Source organism: Hyposmocoma kahamanoa, unplaced genomic scaffold (genome assembly GCF_003589595.1).
Source record: "Hyposmocoma kahamanoa isolate Upper Pololo Valley unplaced genomic scaffold, ASM358959v1 92, whole genome shotgun sequence".
In the NCBI taxonomy this organism is placed as follows: Eukaryota; Metazoa; Arthropoda; class Insecta; order Lepidoptera; family Cosmopterigidae; genus Hyposmocoma; species Hyposmocoma kahamanoa.
Genome location: NW_020654748.1, coordinates 8,722,103 through 8,742,708, shown reverse-complemented (window position 1 = coordinate 8,742,708; position 20,606 = coordinate 8,722,103). Strand labels below are relative to the sequence as shown.

General features: G+C 34.6%; 1 protein-coding gene and 1 pseudogene across 1 annotated transcript in view; both read right to left on the bottom strand.

The window, feature by feature from the left end:
• Window positions 1-14,716: 14,716 nt before the first annotated feature.
• LOC113236674 lies at window positions 14,717-15,902 on the bottom strand (annotated as a pseudogene).
• Window positions 15,903-16,936: 1,034 nt separating this feature from the next.
• LOC113236672 overlaps window positions 16,937-20,606 on the bottom strand; it is a 21,537-nt gene continuing 17,867 nt past the window's right edge. The window contains exon 5 of the mRNA XM_026472833.1: window positions 16,937-17,245. Within this exon, the coding sequence (XP_026328618.1) occupies window positions 16,937-17,245 (309 nt within the window). The remainder of the gene's footprint in view (window positions 17,246-20,606) is intronic.

Genomic DNA, 20,606 nt, shown 5'->3' with positions numbered 1-20,606 from the left:
AAATAATGAAAATGATCGATATTCTTTAAAAAAATCTTGATAGTGCACAGAGTTTTTTATATTTAATATTTAACTACTTTCACAAAAATAAGTTATTAACGCAGACGATACAAACTTAGAATTTGAGTATTAAGCAAAAAATATATTTAATTGTAAGGTAATAATATCTTTACATTTTCTTGTGATATGAAACTAGTGTTGAGTCATGGAAAAACGTCCATTATGTAAACTTTTTTTTTTCAGAAAAAAAAACACTGAACTTCTGTAATTATTTTTCTTATATTTTTCCAGATTTGATTCCTGGCAAAATTAAAGATATTGAACTTAATTACGAATATTAGTGGAAATAATCTATGTTTAAAAAAAATAATTTAGCAATGTTTAGTGGTGTCGGACGCCAAGATCCACTAGGGGTAGCTGAGCCAGTGAAGTAAGAAAGCGAGTAATATTTAGTAATAAGGTATTAGTCACTTTCAAATGTAAGCACGTTTTTTTAAATAAAGAATAAAGTTACTGAAATAATTTTTGTCTCTGTCATTTCAGCAGCTTAAGAAAGATCATTTTGAATCATCATTGATATTTATAATTCGAAAACCATTTTTTTTATACTTCATAGATTATTTTTTTACTTCACGTTTATTTCCTACAAGATCTCCTAGTTTAGAAGGCAGGATAATCTAGTTATTACAGTACTTCAACTAATAAAAACATTGATACCTATTGTGTGAGTTGTGTGTAAAATAAAAAGATTATAGGTAAGCGAATCACATTTGAAATTGTTATATTCATTAAACATTGCTATCCATTTATCATCAGTAAGGCGGAAATCCTTTGAAAAGTATGGACATGGTACTAAGTAGAGATTAAGGATTGATCTCTGTAAACTGATTTTTTTTTCAAATTTATGATTGACACGATGATTGATTCAAATATCATAAATAGAAAAATCCTAAAAGACGAGCCATTACCGTGGATTCTTGACATCTAAATACACAGAAGCCATAAATAACTGTATCCACAAGTATCAATATCTACAAGTTTCAATTTCCACTTCTAACTATAATTTTTGTGGTCGACTGTCTAACATTAGGTAACGTAAATTTCACACATTTTCTCTAATTAAGAAGCTAGTTATTAACCACAAACCAATTTACTGCTTTCGAAATAGTATTGTTAATGTTGTTGTAAAATTGAACCTTGAGCCCATGCTTACTGAAGACCCAGCCGATTTTGTACCTTTGAGATCGACTTTCTGAACCCTCTCAGTCAAATACGATTTAAGAATAACGCTATAAGAAAAGATGTCACGATTCGCCACACCATAACGGCGAAAGTTTTTGACCAGACTACCATGGTGCACACACTTAAACGCGTTGCAAAGGTCACAGAATACAACGGCACTGGCTTGTGATTCTTCCAATGCATCAAATATATATGTTACCTTCATTCAATACTAGCATCCGTCGTTGATCGACCACAAGAGTAACCAAATTGATTATTAAGTTATTACTGTAAAAACACACACATAGCTGAATAAGAATATTGTTTATAATTTTGTAAATTGATATGTAAGTAGTGGGATCTGAATTACTACCAGATTTAGTAACACGAGTAAGCTCGCCTTGCTACATAAGCTTAGGAAACATTCTATCATCAATATCATTGTTAAAACACATGGGAATTGAAGCTCAATGCTAACGACTTAATAATTGAATTTGGAATATCTGTATGTTTTTTAAATATTTTAGCGTCTTCTGAGCCTAACAATTCTATTATCAAATATTAATTGAAAATTGGAGTTATAAAGTTTAACTTTTTCAATTTCGCTGTTTATAATATTCAAAAACGTTTTTACTATACGCGTTATTTGCCATTTCCTTAATTATAAACTTTGCTTTAACTAAAATACAATCACGGTTAAACACTAGCGTTATAAATCTTTTCACCCTATAAGTATAGGGGGAACTTATACTAATTACCATACAGACTAATTTGCAAAAATTGTCTCTAACTTATTTTTAGTATCTCAATAATAAATAGGGCAATGACTGTTGGTGAGAACGAAAAAGTTAATCCAACGTGTCCATTACGCATGCGCGCTATTTTGTTTCCATATTTCACCTCTAAATCATGTATCACCTGACTTTAATAAAGGCAAGCTGATGGACATGAGTCACCGACGCTCTCTCCGCTTTGCAACTTTGCTTTTCGGCATAGTTAAAAATAAAAATCCTCCGTACCTGTACGATAAACCAGAGTTCGCACAACGTAATGTTAGATAGGCCACTCGTCTGGTTTACCCTAGACACGAAACGGCGGCATTACGGGGTAGTATGACGAGTTGGGTGTTTTAAAATGAAATGTATTTTTGGTTTTTTCGTTCTTGTTTTGTGTAGTTTCTTGAGTTTGTAGTGTATATTTTTGTGTGTGGTAAAATGTTTCTATTGTTTATTGTGATGTTTCAAAATCCATATGTTTTGTATTATGTAATGTTGATGTATTTATATGTTCATGTTTTCAAAATGTATATTTATGGTAGTGGCGTTCATAATATTTCAAGATGGCCACAGAATATCAACGCCGGTCTGTTTCCCTGAGCACATGCTGAGTGGTGACCATTTTGGTTCTTTGCATATTTAGTTTAAAGCTTTAATGTAGTTTTTTTATTTTTGTAAGCAAACAAACCAAACCAAATAAATATCCTTCCTTTCTTAATTTTTTATTTTTTTTATTTTTTTATTTTTTTAAATATAATCTCAGTACAGAGTACTAAAAACCAACCTCAAAAGTACGTGGAATTACATCTATTTGCCAAGTTTTATTGAAATATCCCCTAGTTCGCCACTATACAGGACTTGACACAGGAGACAATAAAAATCGGTTCTCAGTACTCAAAGTATATTGAGAGAGAAAAACGCCTTGGATTGGAGAATAGCAAAACCAACCATTAAAATAATTGCTCCTTAGGTAAAATTTAGGCGCTATTTATAAAAATGAATGTTCATGCGTGATCAGCCATCCTTAGAGGTGGATGATTTTCTTCAAAATGAAATGGGACCACTATGGAGGTACCCTCTTTCCAACAAAAAAGAATCATGAAAATCGGTTCACAAATATTTTTCGCGTAACATACATACAAAAAAAAGAAAAAAAGAACATACAGTCGAATTGAGAACCTCATCCTTTTTTTGAAGTCGGTTAAAAATGTATTATATCTAAATTTAGGATATGCATGATCTACGAATTATATAATTGCAATTTTTCAGAAAATTGTTTTCCCTGCATTGTATGACACTTTTAAATTAGTCACCGTCAAAGATAATTGTAGTTGTATTATGAACAAAAAATACTTGAGTTGCCTTATTGTGCTATCACACATATGTTCATTGTTATGTAAATGTAGAAACTTGTTTTTCGATCGATCGAGGTTATTTACATATTGAAACAAAAGGTGTTTTTTATATATTACATATTGCGTATGAATTTTCCTTATAATCCGTTGAGCTCGAGTTTCATGTGTGTATGAATACACCTAGTAGATATTTTAATTTGTTTTATGAGTTTTTTTGATGTGTACTCAGTAGGAGCAGAATATGTTACCATTAACCATATTACCATTTATAATAAATTTACTTGTGAATGTGGAAATACTATCAAATATGGTGACACTGGAATGAAAAGAAGATCCATTCACACCGTGCACCTATACTCTGAATACTTTCTGATTACAGATAGAGAAGCTAACCATTTGACAATATTATGGTAGAAACAATATAAAATAGTTAACAAAGCAAGTGTTCAATATCCACAATATGACTATTGTGAGAAAACTTCTTACTGGATTTCAATGGATTTTTCTCCAGCTATACACTCTGTCCAAATATCATTGATTCTATCCAGTGCCATGGTTATAATATTTTTTTTATATATAATATCAAGTGATGGGACAAACAAGTCGTCCACCTGATGGTTGATGTACACGCTTGTCCATAACAGTTGCAGTACCATTCAGAACTTTAAATCGCAAAGATCTGAGGGGCACTGCCGTCACCCTGACACATAAGTTGACAAGTCCCATGTGCTTGTAATTTCATCAGCACCCTTATTCTTCAAAACTGGAACACAGTTATGCTGACATTACTGCTTGGCGACAGAAGGTAAGTAAGGTGGCAGTTCTACCCAGGACGAACTCTTTCACAAGGAGCTCCACTACTACTAATGGTAATTTAGCTACAACCTTTTGTCTCGATAGTAAATTCGTTGGTCTACATGTGCTCTATCAATTGGAAACACAACTTTTTTACTATTGTCGACACGTACTGTAGTATGTATATAGGTTGTAAATTCTGATGGAATATTGAATTTTGGAAACAATTACTACCATTTTCCAACGCCCCGGAAATTCGTAGGTTTTGATCGATTAACCCGCCGTAATACGATAAGCTATGTCGCGAGTAATATCGTCTATACCTCGAAGTTATTTCTAATTGATAACAGCTTTTGTACACAATTGACTCTGAAAACGTGAATCAGTATTGCGAGCATTACAGCATTTCGGTTTTGAAGGTGTTGGCGAAAATACAGGCACATGGGATTTGTCAACTTATGTCTTAAAGTAACGGGTACAGTGGCGTTCAGACCTTTGCGATTTGAACTCTGAGTTGCACTGTAACTGCTTTGGACGATTGTGTCGCTACATCGCCAGGGGTACAACTTGTTGGTCGCGTCTCTTGGAATCATAAAAAAAAAATATTGAAGTGGCGGGATCGAGCCTACGAGAAGCAAAATAAGGTAATTGTGCGTTATGGGTGTGTAAATTAGTGATAAGAGCTTTAATTTTGTCCGGATTCTTCAAATGTGAGGGACTGTCTATCGAGACAATACAAAATCGAGACACAATATCGATTTTCGCATACCAGTCATATTGTGAGGATTGAAAACAGTATACATCTAGTCAAAAAAAGTAAAAATACTGTCATTATGAATAGTACCAGTTTTTTAAGAGTAATTTACTTTTTTTTTTTGGATCTCAACTCGTATTTAGTGATATCCGATGAACTTTATTATAGTAAAAACAGGGAAACATCTGATCCCACACAGTTTTCTTCATATGCGAATAAAGGTTGAACTATGTAGGCATTAAAGTTATCAACAGGATCGTTTAAACGTTTGGTAATAACGATTTTGTTCGGCAATATCACTTATCTGATGGCGGCTAGAAACATCTATATTTTTTACCGATTTCAGGAAAAAGGAGGTTTCTCAATTCGACTGTAGTTTTGTGTGTGAATGTTACTCTGACATTTGTAAACTGATTTCGATGATTCTTTTTTCGTTGGAAAGAGGGTACCTCAACGGTAGCAGGTTCGAAAATTAGGTCATTTTTTTACGATACAAAGAAACGAAGAAAGAAGGTGGTAAGCGTCACGTCTGTTCATAATAGTTGCAGTGCCACTCAAAGGGCACTGCCTCTCCGCCCGCCACCCTGGGACATAATTGGAAAAGTCTTATGTGCCTATAGTTTCATCAGTACCCTTACCCTTCAAATCCGGAACGCAGTAATGCTCGCATTACTGCTTGGTGGCAGAAATAGTAAGCTGGCAGTACTACCTTGCATCAACTCTTTCACAAGGAGCTCTACTGCTACGTACATCTAGTACATTGAATTTCACCTTCTTTCAGTTAACCGGTATCAATAAAAATTAGCTCATAGATGTAATTCAAATGATAATAAAATCTTATGGTGACCTAGAGTTGATCTGATGATGGAAATGGCAGACCGATGAGAGGAACTCCTCAACTATGTACAGCAGGTACATTCTGTTTGACCTCATATGATTCGTTTGAACAAGGTTTTATGCGTTAATTTTACCGTTGACGAGATCGCAGTAACAAAGACAGCGAAAGTGGATAAGAATTTGACATCGGCTTTTTTCGAGATAAGTTCCGTTTCGGTACTTCAAAGTGCTTTGAATTTTTTCGTATTCAAATAATAATGAATTTTACTCTAGTAAACATTTATTAACATGATATTAATAGGAATTTAAAACACTATATAGTTAGTGTTGCCGTTTTTTCAAAACGCAACTACGAGTTAAGAAAATAGAAAATTTCATAAAAATGGTTTTAATTTTTATTTCTTACCTATTTCGCTTTAGTAGCATACAAAATATTTTAAATTTAGTTACCTATCCATAGTACTTTCAGAAAAACAATATATTTTCGCAATGCACGTTTAAGTTTTTTAATTCAGAAGGCCTGGAATTTTGTTCAACGAAAAATGTTTAAAGATTTTTGGAATTGTTTTAACATTTCAATATAGCGCATCGAATTCATTGGCTCAAGCAAGATAATTAATGTAGTGCATTATTCTTTTGATCTTTATCCTGTATTTTCTATTGGTATTTATTCGAGAAAAGATATCAATGTGTTATTTTTTATTTACTCGCATTTTCTCTATCTATGGCAAAAATAGTGTTTTCGCTCCTGGTTGATCAGTATTTCAGCGCCCCAGATTGAATTTAGGTGCTCGATCGCATTATTCGAATTTGATGACTGAGTTTTTATTTTTTTTTACATTTTAAGTAAATTCACGGAATAATCACAATTAATAGTTGTACTTAAGGCGAGATATTTCAACGCGAGACTGAATTTCCGTGCACGGAAAATTAATATGAATAAAATAAAAACAGGCGGAGAAAATTTGATAGGATCCGACGTCGACAAACGTCCGATGGCGACTGACGGGGCAGCGGCGCGACGCGGCGGCGCGGCATGTCATTACACCACTAGGCAATTTGCAAATTTTGGGATAAATGTGAATTTAATAACTATAACGCTTCGTAGGAAATGAAACTATTTTTTCAGATTTAAATCGCGTATATTTTTTTTTTCAAACAATCCAACGTTTCGGGCTCGTTACAAGTCCCATAGTCAACCGTGAGCAAACATTTAAATCCGGAAAAATAGTTTCATTTCCTATGTGTGACAATCGCGAAAACCTAAGAACTCGACATAACGCTTCAGTTGAAAAAGACAATTTTGCAAGTGAATTATGTATAGTTGGATATTTTCTTTTTAAATTGGTAGTCAAATTAGATTTTTATTTTGGCCTGTTTTCACGATTTTATATGATCAGATAAAGTACATTCTATCGTATAACAAATTAGTGCATTCTCTAGACAATATCCTTAGTGTATCGTTATTTTTGTATGACCGTTATTTAATAGTAAATACATAAACCATTTGACAGAAAAATAGTTTTTCCCACTTCTCCTCCAGTGAGTGGCCTTATAGGGTAAACAAACGCCGTTAAAAAAATCCATATTTAGCATTATTTCTGATAGAAAAGCTTAACATCACAAAGTCTTCATTTCAAGAGCACTGTTGTTCAGGAGCCGTTGCGGTGCCCATGCGGAACCCGCAGACACACCTTTCTTTCCTTTTTTATTTTTTTTCCTATGTTTTCTTTTTTCGAGTTCATATCTGTTATCATATCAGAGCACCTGTTTAATACTAAGTCCCAAGCTACACGAGATACACTTCCATCCACCAGAAGGGAGAGCCGTTTTTCTACCTGTCTTCCTTTTGTAACGTGTCACGGACGGCGTTAACTATAAACCCCAATTTTATGACATGCCCTTTTTCTTCCAGATTCCCACAGTATGAACTAATACAAATGCGAGCATTTCTACACCGGTGTGATAAGTACCATAGATAATACACTATATTCGAGATAGATGTGCAATTCTATGGTTTGGTATTTTGATTCGAGGTTCAAAACCTAGATGTCACGCAACCAGTTTACTATGAAATTCACTAGATGGCATTGTAGGAATTATATTTCTAGCTAGTACTTAGGATAAAAATTGGGATTTTCAATTTCTTTGTCAGAAAAATCAATAATCTTGTGACTCGAGATTGTAAGAAGATTATTGATTTCTCTATTAAAAACATGGTTATAAATTAAAGATTTTGTTTTTTTTCTCAACGTCAAAGTCAAATTATTTATTCACCAAGACAACACAGTACATTGCCTAAATTAAATCAAGTCAAATTACAGAAAATACAGACTTAAATTATATAGGCATACATACTAGTAAAGTCTTAACATTATGGTTTTCTAGGAAAATGAATATTTACTTAGATTTGAATCCATAAATTTGTTGATTTTATAAAAAGCGTGATTTTCAAAGTAATGTTTGCTTGAATATAGCCATTTCTAAGTCAGATACACTAACTGGTAGTTTATTGTACATATTAAGTTTCATATTTACGCCTTTAACGATTTTAACGTAACGTTTGTAACGTTTTTACCAATCTGGTTTTATTTGTTACTAGTTTATGTTTACTTCTCGTGTTATATGTATGTATGTCTGGTATCTTCGCCATATCATTTTTTGTTTCATGTATCTCTAATAATGATCTGTATATATACAATTAAATTTTTCAATCCAATTCATTGTTCTATATTTAACAAAGCACTCTTTAGCAGAAACACGTTTGTGAATACCTGCGATAATTCGTATTGCTCGCTTTTGCAAGATCAACACTCTCTCAATATCAGGAGAATTTCCCCAGACAGCTAAAGCATAACCAATAATTGATTGAATATGAGCATAGTATACACTTCAAATCTTTCTTTATTCACTAGTATTTAAGTTTAAGTAAGGCATAATTTGCCGCTGAGAGTTGTTTACATATCTTGTCAATGTGAAGAGAATGAGTTAATGTGCCCTGAATAACATATCCTAAAAATGTAGTATATCTAGTATCAATGTTCTTTTTTTCTGACTTTGTTTTGTATTCTATGGTAACGGTGTTTTTCTTATTTAGAACTATGCCGTTTGTGGTAAACCATTTACTAAGACTATCCATAACAAAAGTTTGTTTTTCGAGCATTTGAATTTTATTTGTGGCTGATGTTCCTACATGAGTATCATCTGCCAATACATTTACATTTGACCATGACGGTAATGCGTTTGGCAAGTCGTTAATTTAGATAAGGAATAACAAAGGTCCTAATATTGATCCTTGCGGAACTCCAATTTCAATTTTTCTAACATCAGAAAATATGCCTACCAAATTTACACACTGACTTTTACATTGCAGACTGAGTTCTATTCGAAAGATAGGACTTCATTAAACTTAGTTCCTTATTCTTAAAGCCGTAGTATTCTAGTTTTTTTTACAAGAATGTCATTTCGTGGGCAGTCGGAAGCCTTCGACAAATCACAAAAAACATTATTACACTTTTGGGCTCTATCTAGGGATTCTAGTATGAAGTATACGACTTTTCTGATCGCAATTTCTGTGGACCTTCCTGTTCTAAAGCCACATTGGCAGTCTACGATCAATTTATTAGCCTCTAAAAATGATGTTATTTTTCTTTTCAATGTCGATTCGAAAATTTTTGATACAGTAGGCAGTACACACCCGGTCTGTAATTATTTATGTCGTCTTTCTCGTCTTTCTTATATAATGGTATTATACGACATACTTTCGACACATCAGGAAAGATTCATAAGGCATTCAGTGGCATGTTTAGTAAACTATCATTTAGCAAAATCACGCATTTCAGCATCCTAGTGTCCATATTATATATATCTTTAGATAGTTTGTTTTTTAAGTTCTTTATAGTCAGAGTAAGTTCGTTCATTGTAATATAGTAAAACTGGAAGTTTGTTTAGGTTCTTTCATTTTATATAGGTATGACATACATTTATCGATATTTATAGATAATGTTTCACTGGCTTGGTATGATACAGTCGTGAAATATTCATTAAAATTATCTGCTATTTCTTTTTACCACATTATCCGTTTTATTTTTTATTCTATCTATTATTGCTCTTTTTACATTTCTTTTAGTCTGTTCATTTACTATTTTCCAAATTTCTTTTATTTTATTACTAGTTGTTTGCATTCTTTTCATATAATCAAATTTCTAGCCGAGATCATTACTTTTTAAGAGTCTCATTATACATTTTCAGTTTAGTTTTTTTTTTTGGTTAAGGATATGTACATTGAGAATTTCCATTTTTGACAGATTGTTTTTTGATATTAATATACCTTTAGTCTTTAGTTTTATTACAAAATAAAAAAAATACAATAAAGCACAATTGGCATTTGATCTAAACCTAACCTAAGTTAAATACAATTTATTAATACCTGTGCAAATCAAGCAGTTCGTGTGCGACCGACAGTTTCCGACTGGCATCATTTAACAGCTGATGTTCCGCACGCACAGGTGGAATTCGGTTACCACTTTGTTTTCTCTTTTAATTGTCTTTCTTTCGCACTTAAATGACTTGCAGATTTAAGCGCAGGCATTTGCTTAGGATATTAATTCGCCTATTTCTCAAATCGATTGCAGCCTTAAAACTCAAAATGCTTGAAGTGATTAACAAAATAGACCCACCATTTTGTCAAAAAGTGATTTAAAACTTTGATGAAAGAATCGACATTGTAACTCTGGTCGTGGTGGACATTTATCAGATACCATTTTTCATCCATAATTGCCGAACCTTACTTTTTTAATACAATAAAAATTTGAATCATTGTCATCTAAATTTATTGTTTTATTTTGATTTTTAAAACAAAGTCCTTGTTAAAAAATCCTATATCTAAACGTCTCAGAAAACGATTTAAAAAATCCTACTATATGTTTAGAATTTTTATGGAAAGTTACCCTACACCTTACAAACCAGTATAGAGCTAGCACGACAGGGCGCGACTTGCGCGAGATTGACATACAACGCGAGACACTGATATTCTCGCATAGATATTTCGCGCTTTATTTGTCGCTCTCACGCAAATCGCGCTCTATCGTGCTAGCTCAACTGATAGATAAATTATTGTATAAAGAACAAAAATACTTATCTTGTCTGTTTGTAATGCCGTCATACAATTATATTCATCAGAGGTTAATGACATGTTGAAACAAAAGGTGTTTTTTTGCATATTATTTTATTTATTTTTCAATTGTAGAAAATTGCCAGTGTAATTTCCTATTTACAGTGTAATTTTTTTAAATGGGACGGTACGGGGAAATCCGAAACCATAAGAGATACAGGAAATCTGTCATAGGAACCATTAAGGCGAGTCACTGAAGGAGAAGTAGGAAAAAGTGTTTTGCTAGATCAACAAACAACGACCTACACTCCCTCACCACGACAACACCGTACTCCTTGCCACAGTAGCAGATGGTATTTTAACCGACTTCAAAAAAAAGAGGGGTTCTCAATTCCACGGTATGTTCTTTTTATTTTTTTGGATGTTTGTTACGCGTTAACTCCGAACTTTATGAACCGAATTTGATTATTTTTTTTGGAAAGAGGGTACCTCAGTAGTGGTTCTATATAATTTTGAAGAAAATATTTCATCTCTAAGGGTGGCTGTTCACGCATGAAGACTCACTTTTATAAGTAGCTCCTAAATTTTGTTATAAGGAGCAATTATTTTAATAGTTGATTTTGCTGCGCTCCAATTGAAGGCGTTTTTCTCTCTCAATGTACTTTAAGCAGTGAGAAGCGATTTTTCTTTGAGAGGTCCTAGACCGAAGTCGGATTTTGTCTACTTGGATTCAAGGACATATAAATTTAAAATAAAAAAAATAAGTGAAGTTAACTGCTAGTCGTCAATGTCGTGGATGTATGCTGGTGAAGATGTACGTAGCCCTTTTTAAATATTTCACGACAAAGGCTATCCACATTGAACTAGTTGGTTGCTTGGCAAGCAATAATTATTTATCAGCATTGCGCAGATTCATTGCGCGTGAGAGGAAACTCAAAACCATATATTCCGACCACTACGTGGTCTGTGATTCCGGCAATGGTATATCATTTGTTGGGGCTTACAACGGCGTTTCAAAGTTGTTAAAAAGTAATTGTGATTCGCTGTCGTCTGAGGTCGCCAATGAAGAAATAAATTTCTGTATTATTCCAGCTTATTCGCCATATTTCGGAGGTATATGGGAGGCTGGTGTAAAGTCGACCAAATATCATTGACAAAGAGTGTTGGGCAATTGTAACTTAACTTTTGAAGAGCTTTATACAGCATTTGTCCAAATTATCATGTAATACCGCATATGCTCAACATAGCCCCGCACTAGGGAAACCCTGTCCGTGTCCGTGTCCGCGACGGGTGCTACGGACACACACATTTACGTGAATCTGCGCAATGCTGATAAATAATTACAGCTTCTCAAGTCACCAACGTCATAAAAATCGCATCTCACTGCTTAAAGTACATTGAGAGAGAAAAACGCCTTCAATTTGAAGGGCAGCAAAATAAACAATTAAAATTATTGCTCCTTATAACAAAATTTAGGCGCTATTTATAAAAGTGAGTCTTCACGCGTGAACAGCCAACCTTCGAGATGAAATGTTTTCTTCAAAATTATATAGGACCACTACTGAGGTACCCTCTTTCCAAAAAAATAATCAAATTCGGTTCATAAAGTTCGGAGTGATCGCGTAACGAACATCCAAAAAAAATAAAAAGAACATACCGTGGAATTGAGAACCCCTCCTTTTTTTGAAGTCGGTTAAAATACCATCTGTTACTGTGGTAAGGAGGACGATGTTGTCGTGGAGAGGGAGCGTAGGTCGTTGTTTGTTGATCTGGCAAAACACTTTTTCCTAGTTCTCCTTCAGTGACTCGCCTTATGGTTCCTAAGACAGGATTTCCTGTATCACCTATGGTTTCGGATTTCCCCGTACCGTCCCATTTAAAAAAATCACACTGTAAATAGGAAATTACACTGGCAATTTTCTACAATTGAAAAATAAATAAAATAATATACAAAAAACACCTTTTGTTTCAACGTGTCATTAACCTCTGATGAATATAATTGTATGACGGCATTATAAACAGACAAGATAAATATTTTTGTTCTTTATACAATAATTTATCTATCAGTTGAGCTAGCACGATAGAGCGCGATTTGCGTGAGAGCGACAAATAAAGCGCGAGATATCTATGCGAGAATAGCAGTGTCTCGCGTTGTATGTCAATCTCGCGCAAGTCGCGCCCTGTCGTGCTAGCTCTACTGTTTGTAAGGTGTAGGGTAACTTTCCATAAAAATTCTAAACATATAGTAGGATTTTTTAAAGTCGTATTCTGAAACGTTTAGATATAAGGTTCTTCAACAGGAACTTTGTTTTGAAAATCAAAATAAAACAATAAATTTAGATGACAATGATTCAAATTTTTATTGTATTAAAAAAGTGAGGTTTAACAATTATCAATGAAAAATGGTATCTGATAAATGTCCACCACGACCACAGTTACAATGTCGTTTCTTTCATCAAAGTTTTTAATCACTTTTTGACAAAATGGTGGGTCTATTTTGTTAATCACTTCAAGCATTTTGAGTTATAAGGCTGCAATCGATTTGAGAAATAGGCGAATTAATATCCTGAGCAGATGCCTGCGCTTAAATCTGCAAGTCATTTAAGTGAGAAAGAAAGACAATTAAAAGAGAAAACAAAGTGGTAACAGAATTCCACCTTTGCGTGCGGAACATCAGCTGTTAAATGATGCCAGTCGGAAACTGTCGGTCGCACACGAACTGCTTGATTTACACAGGTATTAATAAATTGTATTTAACTTAGGTTAGGTTTAGATCAAATGCCAATTATGCTTTATTGTATTTTTTTTATTTTGTAATAAAACTAAAGACTAAAGGTATATTAATATCAAAAAACAATCTGTCAAAAATGGAAATTCTCAATGTACATATCCTTACCCAAAAAAAAAAACTAAACTGAAAATGTATAATGAGACTCTTAAAAAGTAATGAATGATCTCGGCTAGAAATTTGATTATATGAAAAGAATGCAAGCATCCAGTAATAAAATAAAAGAAATTTGGAAAATAGTAAACGAACAGACTAAAAGAAATGTAAAAAGAGCAATAATAGATAGAATAAAAAATAAAACGGATAATGTGGTAAAAAAGAAATAGCAGATAATTTTAATGAATATTTCACGACTGTATCATATAAAGTCAGTGAAACATTATCTATAAATATCGATAAATGTATGTCGTAACTACGTATAATGAAAGAACCTAAACAAACTTCCAATTTTACTATATTACAATGAACGAACTTACTCTGACTATAAAGAACTTAAAAAACAAACGATCTAAAGATATATATAATATGGACACTAGGGTGCTGAAATGCGTGATTTTGCTAAATGATACTTTACTAAACATGCCACTGAATGCCTTACAAATTTTCGAATCGACATTGAAAAGAAAAATAACATCATTTTTAGAGGTTAATAAATTGCTCGTAGACTGCCAATGTGGCTTTAGAACAGGAAGTTCCACAGAAATTGCGATCAGAAAAGTCGTATACTTGATACTAGAATCCCTAGGTAGAGCCCAAAAGTGTAATAGTGTTTTTTGTGATTTGTCGAAGGCTTCCGACTGCCCACGAAATGACATTCTTGTAAAAAAAACTAGAATACTACGGCTTTAAGAATAAGGAACAAAGTTAAATGAAGTCCTATCTTTCGAATAGAACTCAGTCTGTAATATAAAAATCAGTGTGTAAATTTGGTAGGCATATTTTCTGATGTTGAAAAAATTGACATGGAAGTTCCGCAAGGATCAATATTAGGACCTTTTTTATGAGGCCTATAGTAAGTGATCACGTCTCAGAGCCGTAGGTCGTCCCTGGCAACACGCACTGCTCGAAGATTTTTGTCTTCAAGGACTGCGGTATTGCAGACGAGGAGACGTCCCGGAGCTTTCCGAAAGCTGCCCAACCGATTCGGATTCGACGATTGATCACTTTCTCGAAGTTAGCTCTGCCTAATTGGATGGTTTGTTCAAGGTAGACATACTCGTCAGCAACTTCAAGAGTATAGGTTTCCACTGTTATAGGAGTGGGTACGACATGGATATTTGCCATAAGTTTCGACTTGTTCATGTTCATTTTTAGACCAACCTGCTGGGAAACTCTATTGAGGACACCGAGCACGGTGCCATACTCTTCCAAAGGTTCTGCCATGACCACGATATCGTCAGCAAATCGAAGGTGAGTGATGTACTCGCCATTGGTGTCGATGCCGAGTCCTTTCCAGTTCAGTAACTTGAAGGCATCTTCCAATACAGTGGTGAACAGTTTCGGAGAAATGACGTCTCCATGTCGCACCTTTCTTTGCAGTTGGATAGGTCTTGTGCATAGGTTCTGTAGTCGAATTGACATAGTGGCGTTTCTGTACAAACACTTCAACACTTCGATATATCACTAGACAATGTGGCATCGTTGTAGAGATTGTAGCACCTCCCAAATCCCGATCAAATCAAAAGCTTTCTCATACATCACAAACGCTAATCATAATGGCAGGTTATACTCCTCGGTCTTCTGTATAATCTGCCGCAGCGTGTGGATGTGGTCTATGATACTGAAGCTGTTTCGGAAACCGGTTTGTTCGAGGGACTGGAAGTCATAAAATCTGCGCGCGAGACGGTTTGTGATGACTCGTGAAAACGTGACTTAGAAGCGAGATGGGCCTGTAGTTCTTCAGTAGGGTGTTATCTTCCTTTTTGAAAAGTAGAGAGAAGAGAAGAGTACTACCACGCTTCCATTCCACGCTTCTGCCGTAGAACTTTCGAGCAAGACTGACTTAAAGAGCCTCTGAAGACTCTTGTTTTTATATCGTTCCTATTAGCACGAATTATCACCTTGTGCCCACTGTGTGTCGGCAAAAGTGGCGCTGAGAGTGTTAAAAAGTCATCTATATACTGAATACAAAGACATTATACATTATTGTTATTTATCCAAATAAAATAAAATACTATAAAACATACCCTTGTTATCAGCATACTCTATAAATACAATACTGGTCACAAGGCCCAAGGGCTCCGAATAGTATCAACTTAGTCATTGTATAAGCTATCGATACTTGTTACGTGTGCATTTTTTCACTCTGATACCATTTAATTAATTAAGTCAATATTGTATTGATAAATGAAATGATCATACCAGTACAGAGTATTAAAAACAGTGGATTTTCTTTAGAAAAAAAAATATAGTGTACAGATTTCAGTTCTAGCTATAGAACAGATTACTTAATAGTTACTACGTAAACTATTATAGTCCTATTGTGTCAATTATTTAACAATTTTCGCAAAAATAACTTCTTCAATTAGACAATGTTAATGCGGCATTCGGATTTTTAGCGAAAAAGCATGTTGATATGGTAAACAGTAATAACATCTGTATTTACTTATGCAATTACTCCATACAATGACAGGTTATACGTATTATAAAACCAATGACTATTACAATCAAAATGACGGTCTGGTTTTGTTGGGAAGTTGCGGGTTTAGAGAGACACCAAACCTAACTGTTTACTATTTATTATTATGATTAATAAATATAGACAAACAAACAGTATAAAGGATTTTAAATGAATGTGTGGTGTACAAAAATGTGCAAGGCTGAACTGTTACATTGACAGAGTTCGTATTTTAAAATGTTTTGATTAACTACCAAATAGTTAATACAACATGCTCCTTTAATCAAACACAATTAAAATACCGCTTAGTAATCACTAAGTTAAACCCATGCCTTTACAATAGTTCAAATGTTTAGAAGAAACTAAAGCTTTAGTTAGAGCATCAGCTGGTAAACGACCTGTAGGCATATACATAAGTTCTACAGTTTTGTCATTTACTTTTTCCCTGACAAAATGAAATCTGACATCAATGTGTTTAGTTCGACTATGATGAACTGGATTCATAACTTTTGTATACTCTGACTGTCGTTTAGTTTAGTTGCTGAAGCTAAAGCCATATATTCAGCTTCCGCAGAAGACAAAGCAACGGTGGGCTGCTTTCTAGATTCCCAGGATATGTGACCACCACCGACTTGAAAATAAAAACCGGTGTAAGACCGTCGATCTACTGGGCAATTGGCCTAGTTTGCATCCGAATAAGCCTGCAGCTTATCAAGTTCTGCTTTTCTGTAAGTAATACCAAAATCTTTAGTGTTCTTTAAATATTGAAGGCATCGCTTCGCAGCTTTCCAATGTATTTCACCAAAACTGGTGTTGAACTGACTAAGATAAGTTACAGTGTAGGCTATGTCGAGCTTCGTGTTGACCGCCAAGTACATGAGGCACCCAACCAGCTCCTGATAAGGGAAACTAGATTTACCCACGTTAGGTTCTAATTTCCCTTTAAAAAGTGGTGTTGAAACACCTTCACAGTCTTGCATATCAAATTTCTTTAAAACAGTCTCAATATACGTACTCTGGGATAATTTCAACCCATTCTCGTCACGTGAAATATTAATTCCTGTAAAGAAACTTATCAAACCAAGATCTTTCGTTGAAAAATGTTTTTCCAAGTCATTTTTGAAGTTTTCAAATGTTGTGTCATTTTTGTACAATATAACAAAATGAAAAAAAATTCGAAAATTCTTTGTGAAAACACAAGGTTCAGACGGAGTTTGAGTAAATCCTATTTCGCTCAAGGTCTGCTTTAACTTAGTATTCCATGCTCTGGGATCCTGTTTCAAGCCACACAGAGACCGTTTTAATAAGCATACCTTTCCTTCCTGCCCTTTTTGAATAAATCCTTCTCATGTACCATGTAGACTTCTGCAAGTCGCCATTTAGAAAGGCTGTATCTACGTCTATGTGCCGGATCTTGTAATTTTCCTGCACTGTAAGGGCTAAACAGTTCGCAATGATGAATTGCGTACAACCGGAGAGAAAATTTCATAATAATCGACACCTTCCTTTTGTCGATAACCTTTCGCTACTAAACTAGCTTTATATTTTATTACGTTATCTTCCGCATCGCGTTTCATTTTGTACACCCACTTGCACGGAGTACAGGACTTATGATGTGGCTTATCTACTAAAGACCATGTGCGTTTTTTAAGTAAGGCATTGTACTCTTCATTCATGGCAGAGATCCATTATCTTTGTCAATCCCCGTGATTGCATCACGATAACTTTCCGGCTCAATGCTGTCCTCGCCTACAAGAGTACTATACGTGAAGTAATCTGGAGGCCTACGATTTCGCGTCGGATATCGTTAACACAATTGATATCAGCTGACTGAACGTGCTCACCTGACTCAACTAACTTTATTTCGTGAACAATGTCAAGAATGTCAAAAATACAACATCTCTTACTACCATTGCGCCTGTCACCCTGAAACGTGAGTTGACAAGCCCGATGTGTCTGTAATTTCACCAGCACTTTTATCCTTCAAAACAGAAACGTCGTAATGTTCACATTACTGCTTGGCGGCAGAAATGATAAAGTAGCAGTACATCCACGGACGAACTCTTTCACAAGAAGCTCTACTGCTACTAAATATGGACCTATACATATATTGTTAAATATATACATCTTTATTTGACCAAAGATACATTATTATTCGTGACGAAGTATTAATTTTTATTGTGTTTTTTTTAATTGTTTGTATCTGATGTCTGTAATTGTACTTACCATAATTAAAAAATAAAATACGTCTCACTGCTGAGCACGGGTGTCCTCTCAGGCGAGGGTTTAGGCCTTAGTCCATAAAAATGCTGTTATTTCATATTCATATCATGTGTTATTCTGCATGTGAAATTCATCAAATATCCAAGTTCACGCAGGATTGTGGTTGATATAACAAGCTTGGGCAATCTACGTATCTTTAGTTTTTTTTACACTTACCTGTGTTTTGATGGGATAAACGCATGCATCATAGAAAGATTAGCTAAGCATTTTAACATCATACAACTCAATGTCTATACGGGGTGATTTTTTATCAATAGCCAAATTTTTTCTACGAATTATGTATCATTCGAAGGCACCATTCTTGAAAAAAAATTGATAGGTAAAATTTTCACATTAACATTATTTTTCCAAGGTACAATAATCGATTATGTATGGTTACCTAGTCGAAACTACCATGCCAGTCGAGCCGATGAATGAAAGTACACCCCCGTAGAGAGAGAGAGAGAAAGAGAGAGAGAGAGGGGAGAAGAGAACCCCACACTGCGCACGATACGCCGGAGTAAAACATCCGGCATTCATTTTTTCAGTTGCAGCGCACGTTCGTTTCGAACAGACGTCATGCCGCTGTTGTCGTTACTACTTCCTACCTTACTTCCTGCTGTAATAGTAGGGGCTGTAATAGTTTCCTCCCTTAGTCGTTTGCGCAGAGCCTATGCGATATGCATTCAAAGTCAAAGTCAAAGTCAAAGATTATTTATTCCATAGGCATAACAAATTTACACTTGTAAACGTCACATTTAAGCTACTGCTCGTTCACTACGCTGACCTCCCTGAGAAGAACGAGCAAGAAACTCTAGGGATTGCTCTTTTCAAATAAACTTAAATGCTATGGAATACGCTTTGAATCAAATTTGTGTGGATTCTGGAGCCATGTTGTCTTTCCATACATCTTTATCTAACACGTTGTCTTCAATTTTGTAATATGATTTTTCGATCAAAACATTTTAAATGTAGTTTTTAAACTTAAGAAATGATAAACTTAATATATGCTCCGGAATCTTATTGTAAAAACGTATACATAAAAGAGTTGCTTACCTTGGATAAACGAAATCCTGGTACCATGAGTTTGGACTTAGCTCTAAGGTTAATATTATGGATATCTGCTTTCTTATTGAAATTATGTATATTTTTACGGGCATATAAAATATTTGAGTAAATGTACTGTGATGCCACAGTTATGATAACAGTCTCCTTAAACTTTTCTCTGAGAGAAACCCGAGAGCCTAGACGGTACACAGAACGAATCGCTCTTTTTTGCAATACAAATATGGTTTGAACATCTGCCGCTTTACCCCACATGAGAATCCCGTATAACATTATACTATGGAAGTAACTAAAGTAAACTAGTCTAGCAGTACTAACATCGGTAAGCTCACGTATTCTGTGGACTGCGTATGCAGCGGAGCTTAATCTGCTGGCCAGGGAAGATATATGTGGAAACCATTGAAGTTTACTATTTAAGGTCACTCCCAGGAAGACTGCTTTATTAACAAGGTCCAGCTTTTCTCCGTTTATTTCTATGCTTGGACTAGTCGATTTTACGTTAGGTAATTCAAATTTGACACATTTTGTCTTCTTGGCATTAAGCAATAAATTGTTAGCATTAAACCAATAAACTACCTTAGAGAGGGTATCATTAATATGGTCATAGATAATGTCATGTCTGTCTCTTTTAAAAATCAAGGATGTGTCATCAGCAAATAACACTATTTCGCAATGGTCCTTAACAAAGAATGGTAGATCATTAATATAAATAAGAAAGGTCCAAGGATTGAGCCCTGCGGAATACCCATTTTTACCAGAGAACCCAAAGAAGTCACTCCATTTATGTCTACTTTCTAAATTCTACCATTGAGATATGATGAGACAAGTTTCGACGCCTTGCCATTTACACCGTAATGTTCCAGCTTCCTAATAACAGTAATATGATCAACGCAATCAAGTGCCTTTGAGAGGTCACAGAAAACACCAATAGCGTTCTGGGAATTTTCCCAAGCATCAAAGATGTGTTTTAGTAACCCTACCCCCGCATCGCTAGTCGATCTACCACTAGTAAACCCGTATTGT